Source organism: Balaenoptera physalus (genome assembly GCF_965194825.1).
Source record: "Balaenoptera physalus genome assembly, chromosome: 6".
In the NCBI taxonomy this organism is placed as follows: domain Eukaryota; kingdom Metazoa; phylum Chordata; class Mammalia; order Artiodactyla; family Balaenopteridae; genus Balaenoptera; species Balaenoptera physalus.
In genome coordinates, this window is record NC_138885.1 from 65,058,559 (window position 1) to 65,079,337 (window position 20,779).

General features: G+C 36.4%; 2 protein-coding genes across 7 annotated transcripts in view; both read left to right on the top strand.

Annotated features, from left to right (window-relative positions):
* Positions 1-20,779, top strand: part of DCAF17 (DDB1 and CUL4 associated factor 17) — a gene marked incomplete at its 3' end in the record, with an annotated part of 68,540 nt that overhangs the window by 19,454 nt on the left and 28,307 nt on the right. The window contains exons 9-14 of one of the 6 annotated variants that reach the window (XM_082465417.1): positions 1,595-1,737; positions 5,164-5,273; positions 8,287-8,377; positions 9,099-9,182; positions 11,187-11,342; positions 12,130-19,678. In XM_082465417.1, coding sequence (XP_082321543.1) covers positions 1,595-1,737; positions 5,164-5,273; positions 8,287-8,377; positions 9,099-9,182; positions 11,187-11,342; positions 12,130-12,297 — 752 coding nt within the window. Of the gene's footprint in view, positions 1-1,594; positions 1,748-2,792; positions 5,274-8,286; positions 8,378-9,098; positions 9,183-11,186; positions 11,343-12,129; positions 19,679-20,779 lie in introns of those variants that run through there. The other 5 variants (XM_082465418.1, XM_082465422.1, XM_082465420.1 and 2 more) reach the window with 5 other exon arrangements.
* The window catches only part of CYBRD1 (cytochrome b reductase 1), a 76,104-nt gene continuing 66,642 nt past the window's right edge, over positions 11,318-20,779 (top strand). The window contains exon 1 of the mRNA XM_082465499.1: positions 11,318-11,342. Coding sequence (XP_082321625.1) covers positions 11,333-11,342 — 10 coding nt within the window. The 5' untranslated portion in view covers positions 11,318-11,332. The remainder of the gene's footprint in view (positions 11,343-20,779) is intronic.

Genomic DNA, 20,779 nt, shown 5'->3' on the forward strand with positions numbered 1-20,779 from the left:
GTATTAGAGATCAAAATTTGGGCTCTTGGGGCTAATGGGGACCCACCAGGGTTGTGGTGAGCAGAGTCCTGCTGCTGCTTTTGGGCGATTTTTAGCAACTGCTGGGGAAAGTATTTCTTTTTAAATACATCTTTTTGCATTGATTTTTTTTTTCTATTTTGAATTCCTATTTTATATTCTCTACAATATACCTACTTAAATTTTTAACCCCAAATTCAAACTCTAATTGTATTTTTTTCTCTTTATAATTCTTCTTTTCCTCATCCACCATCATTTGGTAGCCACCATAGTATCCCACATGATGTTTATGTATCTTTCACAATTTACCGACCGATGTCCTTTGCCCATTTTTCTATTGGGGTGTCCATAATTTTCTTATTACTTAAAAAAGATTTCTTTATATATTAAGAATATTACCCTTCTCTTAAAAGGTTTTACAAAAAGGGTACTTTAAATATACTTGATATGTTTATACCTATCTCTTCTTTCTCCTCAAGATTGTCAGTTTGTGAACTCACTTTTCATTATTTGTTGTTCTCCTTTGTATAGCTTTAAGTAGTAAATTGCCCTTATGAAGGAACCTAATAAGGCACACACTTCTATATGTAACATGTGATTTTTTGAGTGAATGGTCTCCCTAAGGCAAGTCCCTTTACTGACGGTGGTGGCCTCATAAGCCAAAGATTAAACTCTCAAGTTAGAGGCATAAACAAAGGACTCTGATTAGTCACCTTCACAAACAGACCATGTGGTATTTCAGAAGGGCTGCCCCAAAGGAATTCTGGACTTCATAAGCAGCACTACCTTCCGTTTATACATGTCTCCAAAAGTAAGTCTGCTATGCTCTATATAAAATTAATTGTCATCAAAGAAGAAGACTTGGAAGCACTAACAGATAGTTCTTTTGTGTTGTCAGTCTCCAACAGACAGTGACTGACTGGATGTATCTAAACTACCTTAAAATTAACTTGTCTAGTGATTATACTAGTAGTAGTGGCTATCCTTTGATAAAGCTTCCACTGTAACAGGACCCATCCTAAGTGGTTACTTTTCATTATTTCTGAAGTGGAAATCTTAAACAACACTTCTTTTGTAAAGTTTGCTAAGTATAACCTGTTAGTCTAGAATATGAAGGTTCTCTTCCTCACATTTGAAGGAAGTATTAGACCTAATACCTTGTTGGATTGTTAGGAGAGTTGGAAATAGTATCTAACCAAGCCTTGTAGATAGCAGGTGCTTATTAAATGGCAGCTGCTTTTGTTAGATACACTTTGTCATTTCTGCCATCATAAGCACCTTCAGCCCATTTTTTATCTCCGTTCAGCTGCATGTCACACATATCCTGAAAACAGATGTCTAGAAAGTTGACTCATAACCTAACAGTTGTTTCCTACCAGCTTTTTCTTTTCTTAAGGCTATAGAAATAAGCAATAAGCCTCTTTCCTGACTGTATTTTCTTGCCTTGAACATAGTAATTTTTCATTAGTGGAAGTTCATAGATGATGCGTGCAAAGAAAGGTTGAGTTCGGTTAATGAATGTTCCAAGGCTACCAGAATAAAGAAGCTAATACATTCCTTTTGCCCATCTCTGCAGATACACCACCACTGCTCTTTGAGGTGTCCTCCCTGGAGAATGCTTTTCAGATTGGAGGCCATCCTTGGCACTACATCATCACACCTAATAAGAAGAAACAAAAAGGAGTTTTCCATATTTGTGCCCTAAAGGACAATTCCTTGGTAAATCAAGGTGGTCAGACTTCAGTAGTAAATTTATATCAGAAATTCTTTATTCTCTACTTCTCTAGTAGGTCCACATTCCTAAGAATTACTTTTTTATTTGTTTGTATTAATAATTTGTAAACAACGTAAAGTACCAGGAGAGTACAAAGAATATAGCAAACACTTGTATGTGCTACCCAGAATTTGAAACATTAACATTTGAAAATTCTCAGGGCACCAAAGATTTATTAGGTTTTTTTTCCTTACCATCTCCTTGATCCCATTTAAACATCTCTGAAGCTGCATAGTGGGAATCGTTGATGGAATGTATTCAGGCTGCCTCTGAAATTACTGGTGGAATGTGTAGTTGGTTCTGCTTCTTCATGGTTTGTTGCTCTTGGCTTTCCAGAGCAGAACCAGATAGAACTCTGTTGGTCACAGTATAAACACTGAAACACTTTGAGTTTTCAAGGATATTTTAAAGTTATATATGGCAGAATAGAAAGAAAGGGTATATGGCAAGACAATAGACAAAAAATTACCCCTTGAGTTAATTTTTCTTTTTTTTCTTTTTTAAAATGACTTAGGCATTGATTTATCATTTAATAAACATTATTGAGGGCCTACTGTGTGCCAGACTTGGCTGGGGACACATTCCCTTCCCACAAGTTGCTTACACTCTCAAAAGAAAGCAAATGTGTAGGGAAATAAGATGCAGTCCGTTAAGTACAGTGATTGAGATGAGTGCAAGAGTGAGTGCACAGAGGAGGGGGGTTCTATCTTTGTTTTATATTGCTGATTTAGTTTAGTTTATTTCTGGAGCCTCTTGATACATCAAATGAACTTTTTATGAGGCAGACTCAGCTTATTCCACACCCTTCTCTTCCAGAATCTTTCTCCATCAGTCACTGTTGGACCCAGTGGCTTTGAGAGTCACAGGTCACCTTTCACCACACTGAAGACGTACACAGTCTTGGGTCCATTTATCTATTTCCTTTGATGTCATGGCCACCAGGGAACATGGTGTATAGTGTGTTCTAGTTTTTTGTTTTTTTTTTTTTGTCTTTTTGCAGGAGCATTCTTCCCTTCCATTTTCTCATTAACCTATCACATGTGGGAGCTCCTGTTTGGCCCAGCCCAGTGACATCCTCTTTTACAAATGGGGACTGTTTCCCGCAAGTCTGTGGTTTGATTATTCACCTCCCAGCAGTGGACATCCTTCAGCCACCAGGACCTGTCACATCTCTTTTTTGCTGAACTTTTCTATCTAGTCAAACCCTGCACAGTTCACATTCTAGACATTTAGTAGATACTCTTCTTATATAAGAACTGATAATACATATTCTTTATGTGTGTGTACAAAATGGCCTTCAACATCTACATCAAGCATGCCTGTCAGGTATTCTCCTTGTATGATTACTGATTATAACATTTAGTCAGATCTTATTTCAACATATTTATAAATAATTGCTAAATCCAGGGGAGTTTTCAGTCCTTTTGCTGGACAACTTTGTTGAAGTGATATTACCTTAATGATGCATATGTGCATTACCTCCCCACCTGTCAGAAAAATAGATAACCCAAAAACATATATGTAGGCAAACTGAAGAATTCAGAAAATGATTCATAGCTTTCTATTAAACTGAGCTTTAAACTAGCATTTGAGCAAATAATAAAAACTACAGAAGCTGATAATAATGCTGCCTAGTGTTTAACACAAAGAGAGATAATGTTTCTTTTGCATGTTGTATTTAGATATTATAATGAAGAGAATAGTCTCCTAAGGAAAGAAAGCTATGGGGTTTTTTTTTTTTGTGTGTATATATATATATATATATATATATATATATATATATATATATATACACACACACACACACACATACATACATACACACACAGCATAAAAAAGTTTTATATTAAACAAAGGAGCCTTTGGAGCTAATGCCAAAATGTACACATTAGTTTTAGTGGTTGCAACCAAGATGTTTAATTGTATTGATTTTCTTATATGTAAAATGCAGTAATACCACCATTTCTATTAGAAATCGTTAGGATACTTATAAAAATTCTTGAAAAATTAAAATGCATGTGCTAATTTGATACCTAAAATGTGTTAAATTCCAATTTTTAAAAAAGCATGGCATACAAAGCACTTGTGATGTAACCCCAGCCTACCTCTCCAGTCTCATGGCTGGACACTCTACTTCTCAATTTAATTTTATCTGCTACTCGTGTTTGTGCATATACATGCTAAATGGATCAACACTTCTGTGCTTTTGATTTTGCTGTCTCTTCTTTCTAGCCACTTTATTCTCATTTCAAGGCAGAGTTCAGGCTCCTGAAATTCTGCTTACCTGGGTTGGATGCTTGATAATATCCTGTGCATAGCTTGACCACTTTGTTTTCTACACTGCCTTATTCTATTTCTGTTTCAATATCTCCCTTCTTGAATATGAGCTTCTTGATGACAAGGATTATGTTTAGTGCCTAGTGTGACACCTTAAACATAGTGTCCTGTCAGTATATGCTAATGGAATTAATAATTTTATATGTCAGAAACTTTTATGAGTATCTAATAGGAAAGATGACATCATTTCATTTTACATTGGAAAAATTAATTTAAATGACTTGGATAAAGCCAGTGAAATTAATGTATCCATGCTGGTATTAGTCTCCAGTGCTCCTGTGTGTAAGGTAAAACATTTATTACGTATGTGATCACATATGGAGGTATCTTTTCTTTATTTTAATGTCTAAATATACTCCTATGAAATCAATCTCTCTACTTACCTTAAGTGCTAAGCAGTATTAGACCGTTTCCTCAGCATTAGAGTTTAAAATCTGACTTTTGCAAGGAGATTATATGACCTGTTTGGTTGCATGTTTATTTTTGTGCTATCTACTCTTCTGATTGACAGTTTGTTGAGGATAGGGAAGGGAGAAGGATGTTGTGGGGGACTGCATGTACATAATTATGGTAGAGTTAAGTAATGGAAAGTCCGTGGACTTTGGAGTCTAATCTGCTGTTTAGTAGGTGCAGAATACTAAGCAAATGATTTATCCTCTTTGTGCATCAGTTTCCTCATCCATAAGACAGGGATAGCAATATATGCTTCAAGTATTGCTGAGATCAAAAGAAATATTGAGTATAAAACATCTAATGCAGTGCCAGACATACATTAGGTGCTTGAGTTATGGTAACTTCTTATTTGTGAGCTATAATATATAGTGCATGGTGCATCTATGAAATTTCTGAATTTAAATGTTCTGGATTTCTCAAGTTTGAGTGTCCTAATTCAGCCCTAATACACATCCCAGTTCAGCTGGTTAATGTTTTCTCTTCCTTTACTTTTGACTTACTGATCTGTCACTGATGCTGGATTTGAAAAATTATTTTATTTTTCCTTAATTTTTATTTTCAATATTTTGTTCCAACTTCAGGCAAAAAACGGGGTCCAAGAAATGGAGTGTTGTTCTCTAGAATCTGACTGGATCTATTTCCATCCTGATACTTCTGGTAGAATAATACATGTTGGCCCAAATCAGGTCAAGTGAGTATTTTCCTTAGTTACTTTAAAGATAAAAGTAGCCTTTGGTAGTATTTATTGGCATCTTTATTTTTGCCAGCTAACTACTGAGCAAATTGTGGAAATAATTAGCTTGTTTGTAGGGTGCTTCCTCAGAGAATGGCATCTAGAAAACCTGACTTTATTCTTTCAACCTCATCATTACTGTTTGTAAATATTACATTTGAGTAAGTTCTTTGTTGGATGATTGATGACGTGTGAGGAAAAGGAGATTACATATTGGTTCATCCTCATCAGGTCTTAATTCATTCTCCAAGATTAATGAGAGAGATGATTTATCTTTGTTCTAAAAGACAGCCTTACTGCTGGAGAAGCAGCAGGTTGTTTGAAGTAAATCTTGTTGTATTTGGTTTACCCACATCTTCCACACAGTTGACCTCTCCTTCCTTGAAACACTCTTCATTTGGCTTCCCTGACACCACAGTGCTCCTGAATATTTTCTTCCCTCTCTGATCTGTCTTTCTTAGTATCCATTCACGTTCTTCCTCTTCTACTCAGACTTTAAGTCCTCAGGACTTAGACACTCTTTTCTCACCCTTCATTCCCTGTCTGCTTGATTCTCCTGTTTATTTCCTTGGCTTTAAAGATCATGTATACACCAAAACTCCAAAATTTTTCTTAGCACAAACCTCTCATCTAAGCTTATGTCATAAGTCTGGAATCATTCTTGACACTTTCTTACCTTCTTGTCTTTCATCAGTATATGTGTACTTAAACACTCACTTGCATTTTCTCTCTCTCTCTCACACACACACACACACACACACACTCACATGCACCATATATCCCATCAATCCAGTTTATTTTGCTACTAAACATTTCTTAAATCTGCCTCTTTCTGCCCTTGGCCACTGTCACCACCTTGGTCAGACCATTGTCATCACTAGCCTAGACTATAATAGTTGCCTTCTTACAGGACTCCAAGAATCTACTCTTTACTTTTTAAGTCTGTTTTCTTCCCAGCAGCTAGAGTGATTTTTAGAAACATTAACAAACACAAAAACCTAACCAAGTGAATTCTGCTTTAACCTTTTTATGACCTCCTATTGCACTTAAGATAAAGACCAACATACTTAGCTGGTCTAAAAGATTCCTCCCACTCAGTTTACTTTAGGCATGCTGTCTTTTCACAAAGCTGAGGACCTGTTCCCTCTATTTGAAGTCTGTTTCCCCTACCTGTTTTGCCTAATTTCTATTCATATTTTATGCCCCCTTAAATGTCCCTTTTTCAAAGAGTGCTTCCCTGGCACCCTTCATTAGATTAGCTGCCCCATCATATTTTCACTGTACCCACTATGTAATCTTCTGTAGCACTTACAGCAATTTAAATTATTTGTGTGATTACCTGTTTAAATATCTAGGATGGGAATCATGAGCTCCATGACAGGGAAAGAGTCTGTCTTGTTGACACCTGTAACCCTGGCACTGAGCACAGGTCTTAGTACAGAGTAGGTGCTCAGTAAGTATTTGTTGAATAAGAAGAGTAGTGTCTGCATTCTTTATTTCGTATGCTTCATGATAATTAGTCTACTCTGGATCAGTTATAAGGAGGATGAAGGGACTTAATGACAAAAGATTATGAACTTTTACAAAAAGTCATAAAAAGTATGGTCAGCTTTTTTTTTTTTTTTTTTTTTTTTAAATTTATTTATTTATTTATTTATTTATTTATGGCTGTGTTGGGTCTTCGTTTCTGTGCCAGGGCTTTCTCTAGTTGCGGCAAGTGGGGGCCACTCTTCATCGCGGTGCGTGGGCCTCTCACTATCGCGGCCTCTCTTGTTGCGGAGCACAGGCTCCAGACGCTCAGGCTCAGTAATTGTGGCTCACGGGCCTAGTCGCTCCGCGGCATGTGGAATCTTCCCAGACCAGGGCTCGAACCCGTGTCCCCTGCACTGGCAGGCAGATTCTGAACCCCTGCGCCACCAGGGAAGCCCCTATGGTCAGCTTTAATAAACCTTACTCTTAATGTTTGTTACCACACATCTTTTATATTAGTTTGAGTTTAAGAAAATAAGGTCCACAAAGAGTGTGTGCCCTTTTGCTAGGTTTTAAAAGATAGGCACTCTTAAATATTGGCACTAATTAAGATAACTAATTAAGGAATTTAAAATGTAAATTCTTTTTTTTTTTAATTATCTATTTATTTATTTATTTTTGTCTGTGTTGGGTCTTCGTTTCTGCGCGAAGGCTTTCTCTAGTTGCGGCGAGCAGGGGCCACTCTTCATCGCGGTGCACTGGCCTCTCACTGTCGCGGCCTCTCTTGTTGCGGAGCACAGGCTCCAGACGCGCAGGCTCAGTAGTTGTGGCTCACGGGCTTAGTTGCTCCGTGGCATGTGGGAGCTTCCCAGACCAGGGCTCGAACCCGTGTCCCCTGCATTGGCAGGCAGATTCTCAACCACTGCGCCACCAGGGAAGCCGTAAAATGTAAATTTTTTAAAAAGAAAAGTATTAAGTCATTTGCAGTTTTAAAATATTACTCTACCATGAAAACTCTCGGTTTAGAACTTAGTTGCTAATCCAGTCTATATTATATTTAACTCTGAGTGTTGTTCATTGATACCTCATTCTATCTTCAGAAATAAAAATGTAAATATCTACTATAATGCCATTGTTAAAGCTGAAATGTTGAAGACCTGCTGCAGGCTGGTAGAGAGGAGGTTCTTTAGAGTAACTTTTTATTAAGCCAGTTTGGAAGATAGTGTAAGGACTATCAGCAAGCTGCTGCATTACCTACTTCAATAGCACCGGTTGTCACATATCCTGTTTTTCTGTTTAACATAATCTCTAAATTTGAAGAAATTTATGGACACTTAAGTTATCAGACATTAATATTATGGACTAATCAGGAGGAGAAGAGAACTAACTCGGTGTTGTTACTATAATTTTCATTTGTTAAGTTTCTTTTCAGTAGTTCATCTTTGACACTTTGATGGTGTGTTGAGGTCTTAGGTTCTTAGAATCCTTTTTACCTTTTCAGAGTTTTAAAGCTAAGTGAAGTAGAAAATAATAGTGCCCAGCATCAGATCTCTGAAGATTTTGTCATTTTGGCCAACAGGGAGAAGAACAAAGTAAGTCAGGAGTACTTTAAAATCCTTTGTATATCACTGTCTTTCTATATAAGAATATAATATGCAAATGTATTTATCTTTTAGTGTGGCAGAAAAGAAAAGCACAGTCCTATAAAAGTCTGTTCATTTTGTCTACATGGGTAGCTAGTCTTAGCCCCATGTATAATATCTATGAGATTTGAAGAGAGTTGATTATATTGACTTTATCTTTTGCTTATTTCTGTTTCCTTTCTGGATTTCTCTTTAAGTTTTTATTGATGAATTATCAACCTTTGGGTTTAATTAATTGTGCAAACTTAGGGTAAGAAAGGTTAGATATAAACTTTAAAAAATTACACACCATTCTTTAACTCCAAATGGTTCTTTGCCTTTAGCATACAAATTAAGAGCCTGAAGAAAATCATGCAGAGGGAAATTTCCAAAAGCAGATCAACTGTTTATTTGCTGTACTATACTAAGGCAAAAATCAGAAGGGCAGGTGAAGTAGCAAATCTGTAACCTTTGTATTTCTATTTTGGTATTTTATCCGTTAAAAACTTTACCATAATAAAGTATTTTTATTAATTGGAGGATCCAAAATCTGGTTCAGAATTTTCTCAGTTGAGGAAAGAATTGTGGATGTTAGGGAAGGGTTGGTTAGTTAACAAATTCGTTAATACAGTTTTGCCATTGACTACATAATAGGACTTGTCATATATTTTTATTTCTCTCCATATGATAGAATGAAAACTTACCCACTGTTACAGCTTCTGGACGGGTGGTAAAAAAAAGCTTTAACCTTCTGGATGATGACCCAGAACAAGAGGTATTACTTTAGCCAGAAATAATAAACCAAGCTTGTATGAACTTGCCCTGGGGTAGAGGTTGGGAAGCTCCATGCAACCTTAGTCTGTAGGATTGTGTGTGCTATTTGAACCGATGTGTCTCTGTCTCCTCTCTTTGCATATTGGAATTATTCTTAAGATTTTGTTTGCAGAAGATTTCATAGGACCGAAATAATTTGAAAACACTATTATTAGCTTGTTGTTTTGTTGATGAGCACACTTCCTCGGGAAATCTCTTAATAGAAAATTATTGAGTTATATCTTGATAACTATGGCTTTTGCCTTGTTTTTCACTTACTAGACATAGATGTATTTGTTAATGTTCATGAGCCAGAGGAGGAGGGTGTAAGGGTGTGGTAAATCAGTTCAGCCTTTGGTCTCAACTTGACATTGCCAGTCTCTAAGCTAATACATTTTTATCCTTTTCTTTAAAAAAAAAAAGCACTGGAATTACTTATGAAATCAACTCAAAGTGTTCATACTTCAAATATATAGCCTTTGCGTAAATACTGAATCCCTTTAGACTCTATATAACTGTATAGTTCATATGACCATTTCTAGGTAGAAATACTGAGTAGCCCTCTAAGGATAGTTTTTGAAAATCTTTTAAAATAGGTTGAAGGTGGCACAGTATGTGGCTACTCTCAAAAAAGAAAAAATACATATTCTTTGGAACCAAATATATATTTATTCTTTTGAACCATTGAGAACAAAGCAGAAGGCTTCCTACCCTGTATGTAAAACTGTATTCAAGAAAAACATACCAAAATTACCAAAAGGTAGCAAGAATAATTAAGAAGGGAGAAGGTAGTAGCAAAGAGAAAGATACTCTACATTGTGAGATTAGGAAACAAAAACTTTTCACCTGTAAAGGAAAAGTTGAAAGGGGTTGTGACTAAAATCTATAAAATTACTGACACTCAGGCAAGAAGTCACCTTTTGAAGTTTGACCAAGGTAAGATAAAGGCAAAAAGTAAATTAAAAGGAATCACTGGTAATAAATCTACGTAAATTTTTATGTCATAGATGGTAAAGGCAGAAAATGTAAATGGATTAAAAAGCAGTTTGACCAAGTGTGAGTGAAGGGTTAGTATTTGGTGATTAAGAGAAACTTGCTGTGCCTGTCAAGATGTGCCATCCCTGGATGGGTGAGCATAGATCTGCTTCCCCATGAGGCTGTTGGAGTCCCAGGTTTTCTTCCTTGAGACAGAGTTCTGGGGTTAGATTTTTCTCTCTTAATGTCTTTACCATCTTTAATCATTTCTAACTAACGTCTCTTATCCCAGTCCTGTTCTGTGGGTTGGATTTCTGTTCCTAATATTCTCCCTCAAGTATAAGCAGCCATTTTTGCTTTCTTTAGGGAAACAAAAAGGTTTTTTTTTTTCTGCGCCACATGGCTTGCAGGATCTTAGTTCCCCGACCAGGGATGGAAAGCATGGAGTCCTAACCACTGGACCACCAGGGAATTCCCTAAGAAAGGGTTTTTTTAAAAAAGGATGGCAAATAGGGTCATAAATAGTATATGATGGGCTATCAGTTCTTCTTGAAATGACTTGTGTTTTTCTGGTATGAGAACCTTCTGAGCACAGTGGGCAGTCTTGAGGTTTCAGAACTGAGTTTCATATATTTAGTCCTGTCTGGAAACCAGTGAACACACCTATCAGTGTCAGCAGTTGAATACCTCTTTCACATTTGGAGACACTCTGGCTTGCTGTCATAATAGAGAATTTCAGTTATACTTTGGCTGAGACCTACATAGACTTGGTTGTGTTCATCAAAATCTGTAGGATACTTCTTGAGTCTTAAAAATCTTGAGACTGATGTTTTACTAGGCAGATAAGTGGAGACACATTTCTATCTATGCTCCCACCCATTCATTTTTCTTTCTACATATTTTTATAAATAATTGTTAAGCCACAAATGTAGAAATAATCCTAACTGGATTTTGCCCCTCTTTTCTTTTTCCTTATCATCTATTCCCCAAGACTTTCAAAATTGTGGACTATGAAGATGAGTTGGATTTGCTTTCTGTGGTAGCTGTTACTCAAATAGATGCTGAAGGAAAAGCTCACCTGGATTTCCACTGTAATGAATATGGAACTTTACTTAAAAGCATTCCACTCGTGGAGTCATGGGATGTGGTGAGTAGAGTCCATGGAATACAAAGTTGTAAGACTTTCCTTTATAGGTGACATTTATTGGAACAGATGTTACTGTGTTCCTGTCAGTCCAGATTCACCTATACCAGTGACCACATGGAAGAGGTTATCATCCTACATGCAGGACAAAATGAGTACTTCTTTAGACTTTCTCCTCTAGGGAGTAGAGGATGCCTCCTTACCAATGGCTTTAAAGATGAAGCTTTATGCTTTTTTCATGAGACATGCTGTCTATTTCCTTACCATAGTCTAGTTTTCTCCCATTTTATAAGTTTGGTAATGTTTTTAAAAATAAAAATACACTGTATCGAATCCCCACAGTTATTTAATAGAGACAAATCTAAGCATGTAGGGTTTTTAAGCACTCTTGGAAGTGTTTGTCTGCTCTTCTAAGTGTTATAGAATATAAAAGTTATAAAGAACAGTAGATGTTACTTTACCCAATCATTGTTTTATCAGTGGAGAACCTGAAAGATTTAGCAACTTGCCCACGGTCACAAGTGAAATAGTGGCAATGTTGGCAATAGAATCTGGGTGTTCAGACTCCTAAGTCCAGGGCTCTTTTCAGTCTCAACATTTTGTGTAATGCTTTTCTCATAAGTCGTCTGCATATCCACAAATAATGAAAAATAAACTATTTCTGGCAGCTATGTTGCCTCCAAGTGTATATTTGAACATCCCTAGCATAGACACTGTGACATTTTAATGACCCAGTAGTGAATATGATTATGTGAAGAGGAGATTCCATTTGCCTGTGTTTTCGTTACAGACATATAGCCACGAAGTTTACTTTGACAGAGACTTGGTACTACACATAGAACAAAAACCCAGCAGGGTCTTCAGCTGCTATGTTTACCAGATGGTATGTGACCCTGGGGAAGAAGAAGAAACCACAAACAAAAGTTGTAAAAAAGATTGCAGTAGTTTTAAATTTTGAGATGTAACTTCTGAGACTTCTAGCCAAACACCCCAGCAGCCATGTCCAGTCCTCCTTTTTATTATCTGCATAGCATATTCTCCAGTATTTTCCAGAAAAGGTCTTGTGTTGACTTCAGATCACTGTGACTTCTTTTTTAAGTCATACAGGGTGGTGAGGACTTCATTTTATGTAGAGATTTTTTACAGTGACATCCCAAGAAGTCTAGCATTTTGCAGTTTTTAGGCGGGTGGTGATGCAAATATAAAACATTGAAGAGCAGAGAAGGAGGTTAATTCTAATTATTGGGAGAGGGTCATTGATGAGTAGGTGTTTAACGTGGTTGTTAAAGGATGGCCTGGGATTTTGATTGGTAAAACTAAGGGGGATAGATAAAAAGAAAGATACAAAAGATACAGAAAGAAATCAAGAAATCCTGTATCCTCTCACCCAAACTTTAAGGATGGAAAATGAGATCTATAATATGAAAGCATACTTTGAGCCAAAAATGTGTCATCACAGTTTAAAAAATATATATATGTATATATGTTTTGTATTTGTATATAGTATCAGGAATTGGCTATAGTTCCCCAATTATCTTTTCTTCCATGGTTTTATTCTCTTGGTTTGATGTTCCCATTGTTTTTTTTGTGTGTTTCTGTTAGGCTAATGTAAAAGATTTCAAGCAAACTGTAAGTGAAATTTTTTTTCTCATATGTAGGCTGTTTAGCTGTTAATACATCTAAGAGTGTTGTATTCATTTCACTCTTCTATTTATTTGGTGAGTCTTCCAGTCCTGCTTAGGCAATATTTTCATACGTAGGCAATAAGATAAAGGTATCCTGGGTTGTACCAGCTCTGCTCCCTGTAGAAGAGTAGATAAAGTCCCAGGAGTTCTTACTAGCTTGGAAACTGACTGGAGGCTAGGAAAAGGTCTTGGCTCTATCTTAGCTGTGAGATGAGTATTTTTTCTTCTTTATTAGAACTGATCAAAATATGGTCCTTGAACTCAGATAATCATTCTTCAGAATGTTAAATAAAAGCAACCCAAGTAAAGGGAGAAAAATGTTTCTTTGTGGTTCCTGTTTGAAAAATCCAGTTGCTTGCAATACACATGTTTAGCACATTTCTCTGATTCAGGCTCAAAAGAATAACTAGTAAAAATAGAAGGGGAGGAGACAGCAGTAAAAATCATTGCTGATTCAAATTTAAAATTAAAATATGGGATTTTGGCTTGGATGATTTACATCAAAATCCTCCAGTTTTTCCTTCAGTTTTGGCCTGATCCCATGTTAAGAACAATGTGAATTCTGCCCTGTTCTGCCCTTAAAGTTTGCGGATAAATTTCAAGCTAATTATGATCAACAGGGCTGGTGAGAGAAAGGCGTTAGCTATTCCAAAAGTCTAGAAATTAGTAGCAGAGTCCATAAATTTAAAAAAAAATAAAGGGAACAAACCTAAAACTGTCTTTTGTGCAATAGAAAAGAAGATTGCTAACATTTCAGAATAAGGGAAAATATTTATATGTTGGCTAAAAATAAATCTTTCTGAATCTGCACTTATGTATAATAACCACTTGGGAAAGTAAAAGTGATTACCTCATGAGCAAGATGATAAAACTGTCTTCGTATATTAAATTCTAATACTTTTATATCTACTAGTTGAAAAATCCATTCTTGTTTCATGCATATTTAATAGTACTATTTAATATAATATTTGAAGTCAGAGTATTTTGGAGACATGATTGTGATTACAAAGCACAGTTATGAATAGCTGAATAGTTATGATGTGCTAGATATTGCCCCAAACTTCCAACTAGACATGAGCTATATCTAAATAGTCCTGCCCAGTGAATTTATATCTTGAAACACAAGTTCGATAAGAGGAAATAGATAAATATCAGAGAAAAGAAAAGAAACCAGTATGGTGGGTTTCAAAGCAGATGCAGTGCTATGTAAAGGCAGAAAGCCTGCTCTCCATTTCCAAAAGTGTTTCAGAAAAGGATGTCTTAAGACTTAAATCCTGTCAGATTTTTTAAAAAAGCAGGTTTGTTGAGTTTACCGTTCTCTAAGTCATTGCCTTCTTTTGATGAAGGAACTCATCTGTTCAGAAAGGCATCTGAGAACTATCTGAGATTCCTGGCTGCTTTTTTGGTGGGGGCAGGGTTGGGTGGAATACTTCCAGTCAAGACAGGAACTGACCACTAAGAAACGCCTATTGTCTCACTGCTGCCCAAATCAAACTAGACCTGGATCCACATGCCATATGGGCCAGGCAGGAAATGCACCTAGTGTGAAAGACAATAGGAAGTTGTGGACAGTGTAACAAATAGAGCTATGCCCCAACTAAAGGGACAAGCTGCTACTGCTTAATGAATTAAGCTGCTACTGCTTAGTTTCAGCCAGTTGTAACACCATGTGGGAATGTGGACTGCATGATTGTTAACAGGAAGGTTAATAAAAAGGGTGCCAAAAGATAAAGAAGATAGCAAAGAATGTGGGAAATGCACAGGTAACAGACATAGCAGGAAACAATAGAGCATGCTTCCCCCAAAATTATTGGCTTCCCAGCTCCCCACAGTGACATGCAGCTGCTCATTCCGCCGCCTGCCAGACATGAGACTGCTGTTCTCCTGAGGGTATATGGAAGTGGTAGTTAATATCCTCCTGCCCCTCCTTAACCCCCCTCTCTACCTGACTGTTTTAGAGGCTTTAACTATGTGCCAGCCTACTTAACAGGTGCTAGTGACAGGCATAAAACATTATGGGTGACATTTCTGAATGTTTAATGCAAGATTGGGTGAAACAGGGTAGCTTCTTTTAGCAGGTCCAGATATTAAGCTGATGAGAGGTATATTTCTGCATTTCTCTCTTTGATCTAAGAGTGAATTCTCACAGTATCACTGCAGCAAGATTATTGTTCTTTGACTTTCTAAAACATTTCTCACAACTCAGAAAACAAAACAAACCCTATCGTAGTTGCTATTTGAACTACCATGTGAGGAGATGATACTGTTCTATTTAAAAAAACTAAGGTTTTGTTCCACATTTTCCCATCAATTGAATGTTTTGTTTCTTGTACATACTTTTTTCTTAATGATAACTTATATTTATTGAGTGCTTTCTATCTGCCAGTCACTGTGATACATGTAAAATGAATTGTCTCACTTAACATTCAAAATAACCATATGAGGTATGAACTACCATTTTTCTTCCTCATTTGTAAAATGAGGAGGGTGAGGCTTACAGAAGTTAATTTGCCCAAGGGCCTACAACTAATAAGTGCAGAGATGGAAAACACATTCAGATTTGTTTGACACAAACTTATGCCAAATTTCCTCTAAAGCTCTCAAAGGCAAAGGATGTTATTTTATCCCATATGTAGCATATTAACAATGATAACATTGGGTATATAGGAAAATGCTTAAAAGTCTTTTTAAAAAATGATTAGGTATCCAAATTTTGGACAAAGTTTGGATGAGACACAATTGGCCTATTCATGTATATAACTTGACATAAAAGATGGCTCTTCATGCAATGGCTGAAAAAAGTCAGTTTTTAAAAAGGTACAAAAAAATGGTACTCTCCTCTTGTTTGTGGTGATAATAAACACCAGTATTAGTAATTACTCTTAATGTAACTTGGCTTTCTTTTCAATATTAATATATTTTCTTACCTTTCTTACAATGTTCGCATGTATGACTTACCTTTTAGAATCCCAGGGATTATGCAGGGCTAATTTCCGGTCCCTGTGTTCCTATAGAGCCTCTATCCTATAGAAAGAATAATTTATTTCAGGCCAAGGATAGATAATAGAAAGATAAGACCAACTGACTTTTCCTAATTGTTTTATTATAAAAATTTTCAAATTTACAGCAAAATTGAGAGAATTTTACAGTAAATACCCAAATACCAACCACATGGATTCTACATTTTATTCTACATGTTTTATTACTTATCCATCCATGTTATTTTTATGATGCTTTTCAAAATAAATTGCATACATCAGTATATATCCCCCTAATACTTCAAAAGGCATATCATTAAGTAGGGTTTAGTATGGTTTCATTTTTTTAATTTTTAAGGTACATTCACATGCAGTGTAATGCACAAATGTTAAGTATAAATTTGCTGATTTTTCCCAAATCCATACACCTGTGTAACCCAAACCCTTTTCAAAATTTAGAACATTGCAATCATGCCAGAAAGTTTCCTCATGCCCCTTCCCAGTCATTCCCTACCCCAACTCCCAGATGTAACTACTGTTCTGATTATTTTGCCTCACAGATTAAATTTTTCTATTCTAAAACTTCATAGAAATGAAATAATGCAAAACATAATGCCTCTTTCACTCAGCATGTTTTTGAGATTAATTCATGTTGCCTGTATCAGTGGTTCATTCCTTTTTATTGCTGAGTATTCTCTTGTATGAATATGTCAGTTTGTTTTTTCCATTTTCCTGTTGATGGACACCTGGGCTGTTTCCACTTTTCTCTTTTTTTTTTTTTCTTTTTTTGCTGTTATGAATAAAGCTGCTATGAACATTCTTATACAAATTTTTTTGTGAACACATGTCTTTATTCCTCTTCAGGAAACATCTAAGGATGGAATCATTGGGTCCTACGGTAGGTGTATGTTTAGTTTCATAAAAAAACTGCCAGACCTTTTTTCCAAAGGACTGTACCATTTTACATGCCTTCAACAATGGGGACTTAACCGTTACTCCACATTTTCTCCAACATTTGTGTTTGTCTTTTTTATCTTAGTATTTTTGGTGGGTGTGTAATCATTTCCAGTTGATACTTAGATTGTTTCTATAATACTTGTGCCTCGTAGCCCTCTTGTCAGATCTATATCCCTTCATCTTTTTAAACACCACCCCCCACAAGGAACTGCTGAAAACATTCTTTCTTTGTGATAATAGTTAAGGTAACCTAAAACTCAGGTTGAGTTATTCTTTCTCAAACATGGAATACATTGCTCACCAAGGAACCCTTTTGCCTTTAATGGAGACCAACATCCGAGGAAAAACCTGGGTTGCTAAAGGGACATGTCAGACTGTTTCCACATGACTGCTGGAGCTGGACAGGATGGCCCCAAAACATTGTAATAAAACAGAATATGACCTTTCCCTATAATGATTATGAGTTCATGTTATTTCTAAATCAGGTGAATTTTTGATGCTAATAGGAAAGCATATTAAACAACCTTTATCCTTTCCCCAGTAACTATATTAGATCTCTGTGTGGTTTTAATTTATATTTCCTTATTAACTAATGATAGTAAGCACATTATGTGTTTGCTTGCCATGTGTAAATTTTTAGTTTTCTTAACAAATTTATTGAGGTATAATGTACATACAATGAACTATGCATATTTAAATAATACAGTTTGATAATGTTGACGTGTATGCATCCATGAAACCATTGCCACAATCAAGATAATGAATACATCCATCACCCCAAGAAGTTTCCTCTTGTTCCTTGTAATCCCTCCCTCCTGCCTCTCTGTTCCCCTCCCCCTTCCCAAGGCAACCACTAATCTGTTATTGTCACTTTAGATTAGTTTGAATGTTCTAGAATTTTATATACATGAAGTCACATAGTAAGTACTTTTTTTTGGCTTCTTTCACTCAGTGTTGTTACTTTGAGATCCATCTGCGTTGCATGTATCAATAGTTCATTTCTTCGTATTGCTGAGTAGCACTCTATTATATGTATATAATCACAATTTGTTAATACATTTACCTGTTAATGTACATTTGGGTTATTTCCCTTTTTTGGCTACTACAACTAAAGCTACTATGAACAGTTGTGTACAGATTTTTATGGACAGACGTATACGTTATTTCTGTTTGGTGAATACCAAGGAGGGAATGACTGAGTCATATGTTTAGGTATATGCTTAACTTTTTAAGAAGCTTCCAAACTGTTTTTCCAAAATGGCCAAACAAAATTAATCTGCATGATGTGATACTCTATATAGAGAACCCTAAATTAGACTCCACATAAAAACTATTAGAACTAATAAATTAATTCAGGAAGGTAGCAGGATACATGATTAATATACAGAAGTCTGTTGCATTTCTTTATACTAACAATGAAATATCAGAAAGAGAAAGTTTAAAAAAAAAAATCCTGTTTAAAATTGCATCAAAAAAATACTTAGGAGTAAACTTAACCAAGGAGGTGAAAGACCTATACACTGAAAACTATAAAACATTGATAAAAGAAATTTAAGGTGATTCAAAGAAATGGAAGGATATCCCATGATCTTTGGGAGAATTAATATTGTTAAAATGGCCATACTACCTAAAGCACTCTACAGATTTAATGCAATCCCTATCAAAATACCCAGGACATTTTTCACATAGAACCAATAATCCTAAAATTTATGTGGAAACAAAGAAGACCCAGATTTGCCAAAGCAATCCTGAGCAAAAAGAACAAAGCTGGAGGCATAACTCTCCCAGACTTCAGACTATACTACAAAGCTACAGTAATCAAAACAGCATGGTAGGGCTTCCCTGTTGGCGCAGTGGTTAAGAATCTGCCTGCCAATGCAGGGGACACGGGTTCGAGCCCTGGTCTGGGAAGATCCCACATGCCACGGAGCAACTAGGCCCGTGAGCCACAACTACTGAGCCTGCACGTCTGGAGCTTGTGCTCCGCAACAAGAGAGGCTGCGATAGTGAGAGGCCCGTGCACCGTGATGAAGAGTGGCCCCTGCTTGCTGCAACTAGAGAAAGCCCTTGCACAGAAACGAAGACCCAACACAGCCAAAAATAAATAAATAAATAAATAAATAAATAAATAAAATAAAGGAATTCCTTTAAAAACAAAACAAAAAAAACCCAGCATGGTATTGGCACAAAAACAGATACATGGATCAATGGAGCAGAGTAAGAGCCCAGAAATAAACTCACACACCTATGGCCAATTAATCTACAACAAAGGAGGTAAGAATATACAATGGAGAGAAAACAGTCTCTTCAGCAAGTGGTGTTGGGAAAGCTGGACAGCTACACATAAATCAGTGAAATTAGAAAACTCCCTCACACCATATACAAAAATAAACTCAAAATGGTTTTAAGACCTAAATACAAGACAGGACACCATAAAACTTTTAGAAAAGAACATAGGCAAAACATTCTGGGACATAAATCGTAGCAATATTTTCTTAGATCAGTCTCCCAAGGCAATAGAAATAAAAGCAAAAATAAATAAATGGGACCTAATCAAACTTAAAAGTTTTTGCATAGCAAAGGAAACCATCAACAAAATGAAAAGACAACCTATGGAATGGAGAAAATATTTGCAAACAATACAACCGACAAGGTGTTAATTTCCAAAATACATAAACAGCTCATACAACTCAATTAAAAAAAAAAAAAAAAAAAACACGGCCAAAAGACCTAAATAGACATTTCTCCAAAGAAGACATCCAGGTGGCTAATAGGCACATGAAAAGATGCTCAACATTGCTAATTTGAGAGAAATGCACATCAAAACCACAATGAGGTATCACCTCACACCAGTCAGAATGGCTATCATCAAAAAGTCTACAAGTAATAAATGCTGGAGAGGGTGTGAAGAAAAGTGAATGCTCCTACGCTGTTGGTGAGAATGTAAATTGGGGCAGCCACTATGGAGAACAGTATGGAGGTTCCTTAAAAAACTAAAAATAGAACTATCATATGATCCAGCAATCCCACTCCTGGGCATATATCCGGAAAAGACGAAATTAATTTAATCTTCTTAATTCAAGAAGATACATGCATCCCAGTGTTCATAGCAGCACTATTCACAATAACCGAGACAAGGAAGCAACCTAAGTGCCCATCAACAGGCAATTGGTTTAAGAAAATGTAGTATATATACAATGGAATATTACTCAGCTATGAAAAAAGAATGAAATACTGCCTTTTGTAGCAGCATGGATGGACCTAGAGCATATCATACTAAGTGAAGTAAATCCGACAGAGACAAGTATTATGCGATAACACTAATATGTGGAATCTAAAAAATAATACAAATGAATCTATGTACTAAACAGACTCACAAACAAACTTATGGTTATCAAAGGGGAAATGGGGGGAGGAATTAGGAGTATGGGATTAACAGATACAAACTACTGTAAATAAAGTAAACAACAAGGATTTATTGTATAACACAGGGAACTATATTCAAAATCTTGTAATAGGACTTACTTGGTGGTGCAGTGGTTAGGAATCCTCCTGCCAGTGCAGGGGACACGGGTTCGATCCCTGGCCTGGGAAGATCCCACATGATGCAGAGCAACTGGGCCTGTGCACCACAACTACTAAGCCTGCACTCTAGGGCCCGCGTGCCACAACTACTGAAGCCTGCGCGCCTAGATCCATTCTCCGCAACAAGAAAAGCCACTGCAATGAGAAGCCCATGCACCACAACGAAGAGTAGCCCCTGCTCACTGCAACTAGAGAAAGCCTGCATGCAGCAACGAAGACCCAACACAGCCAAAAA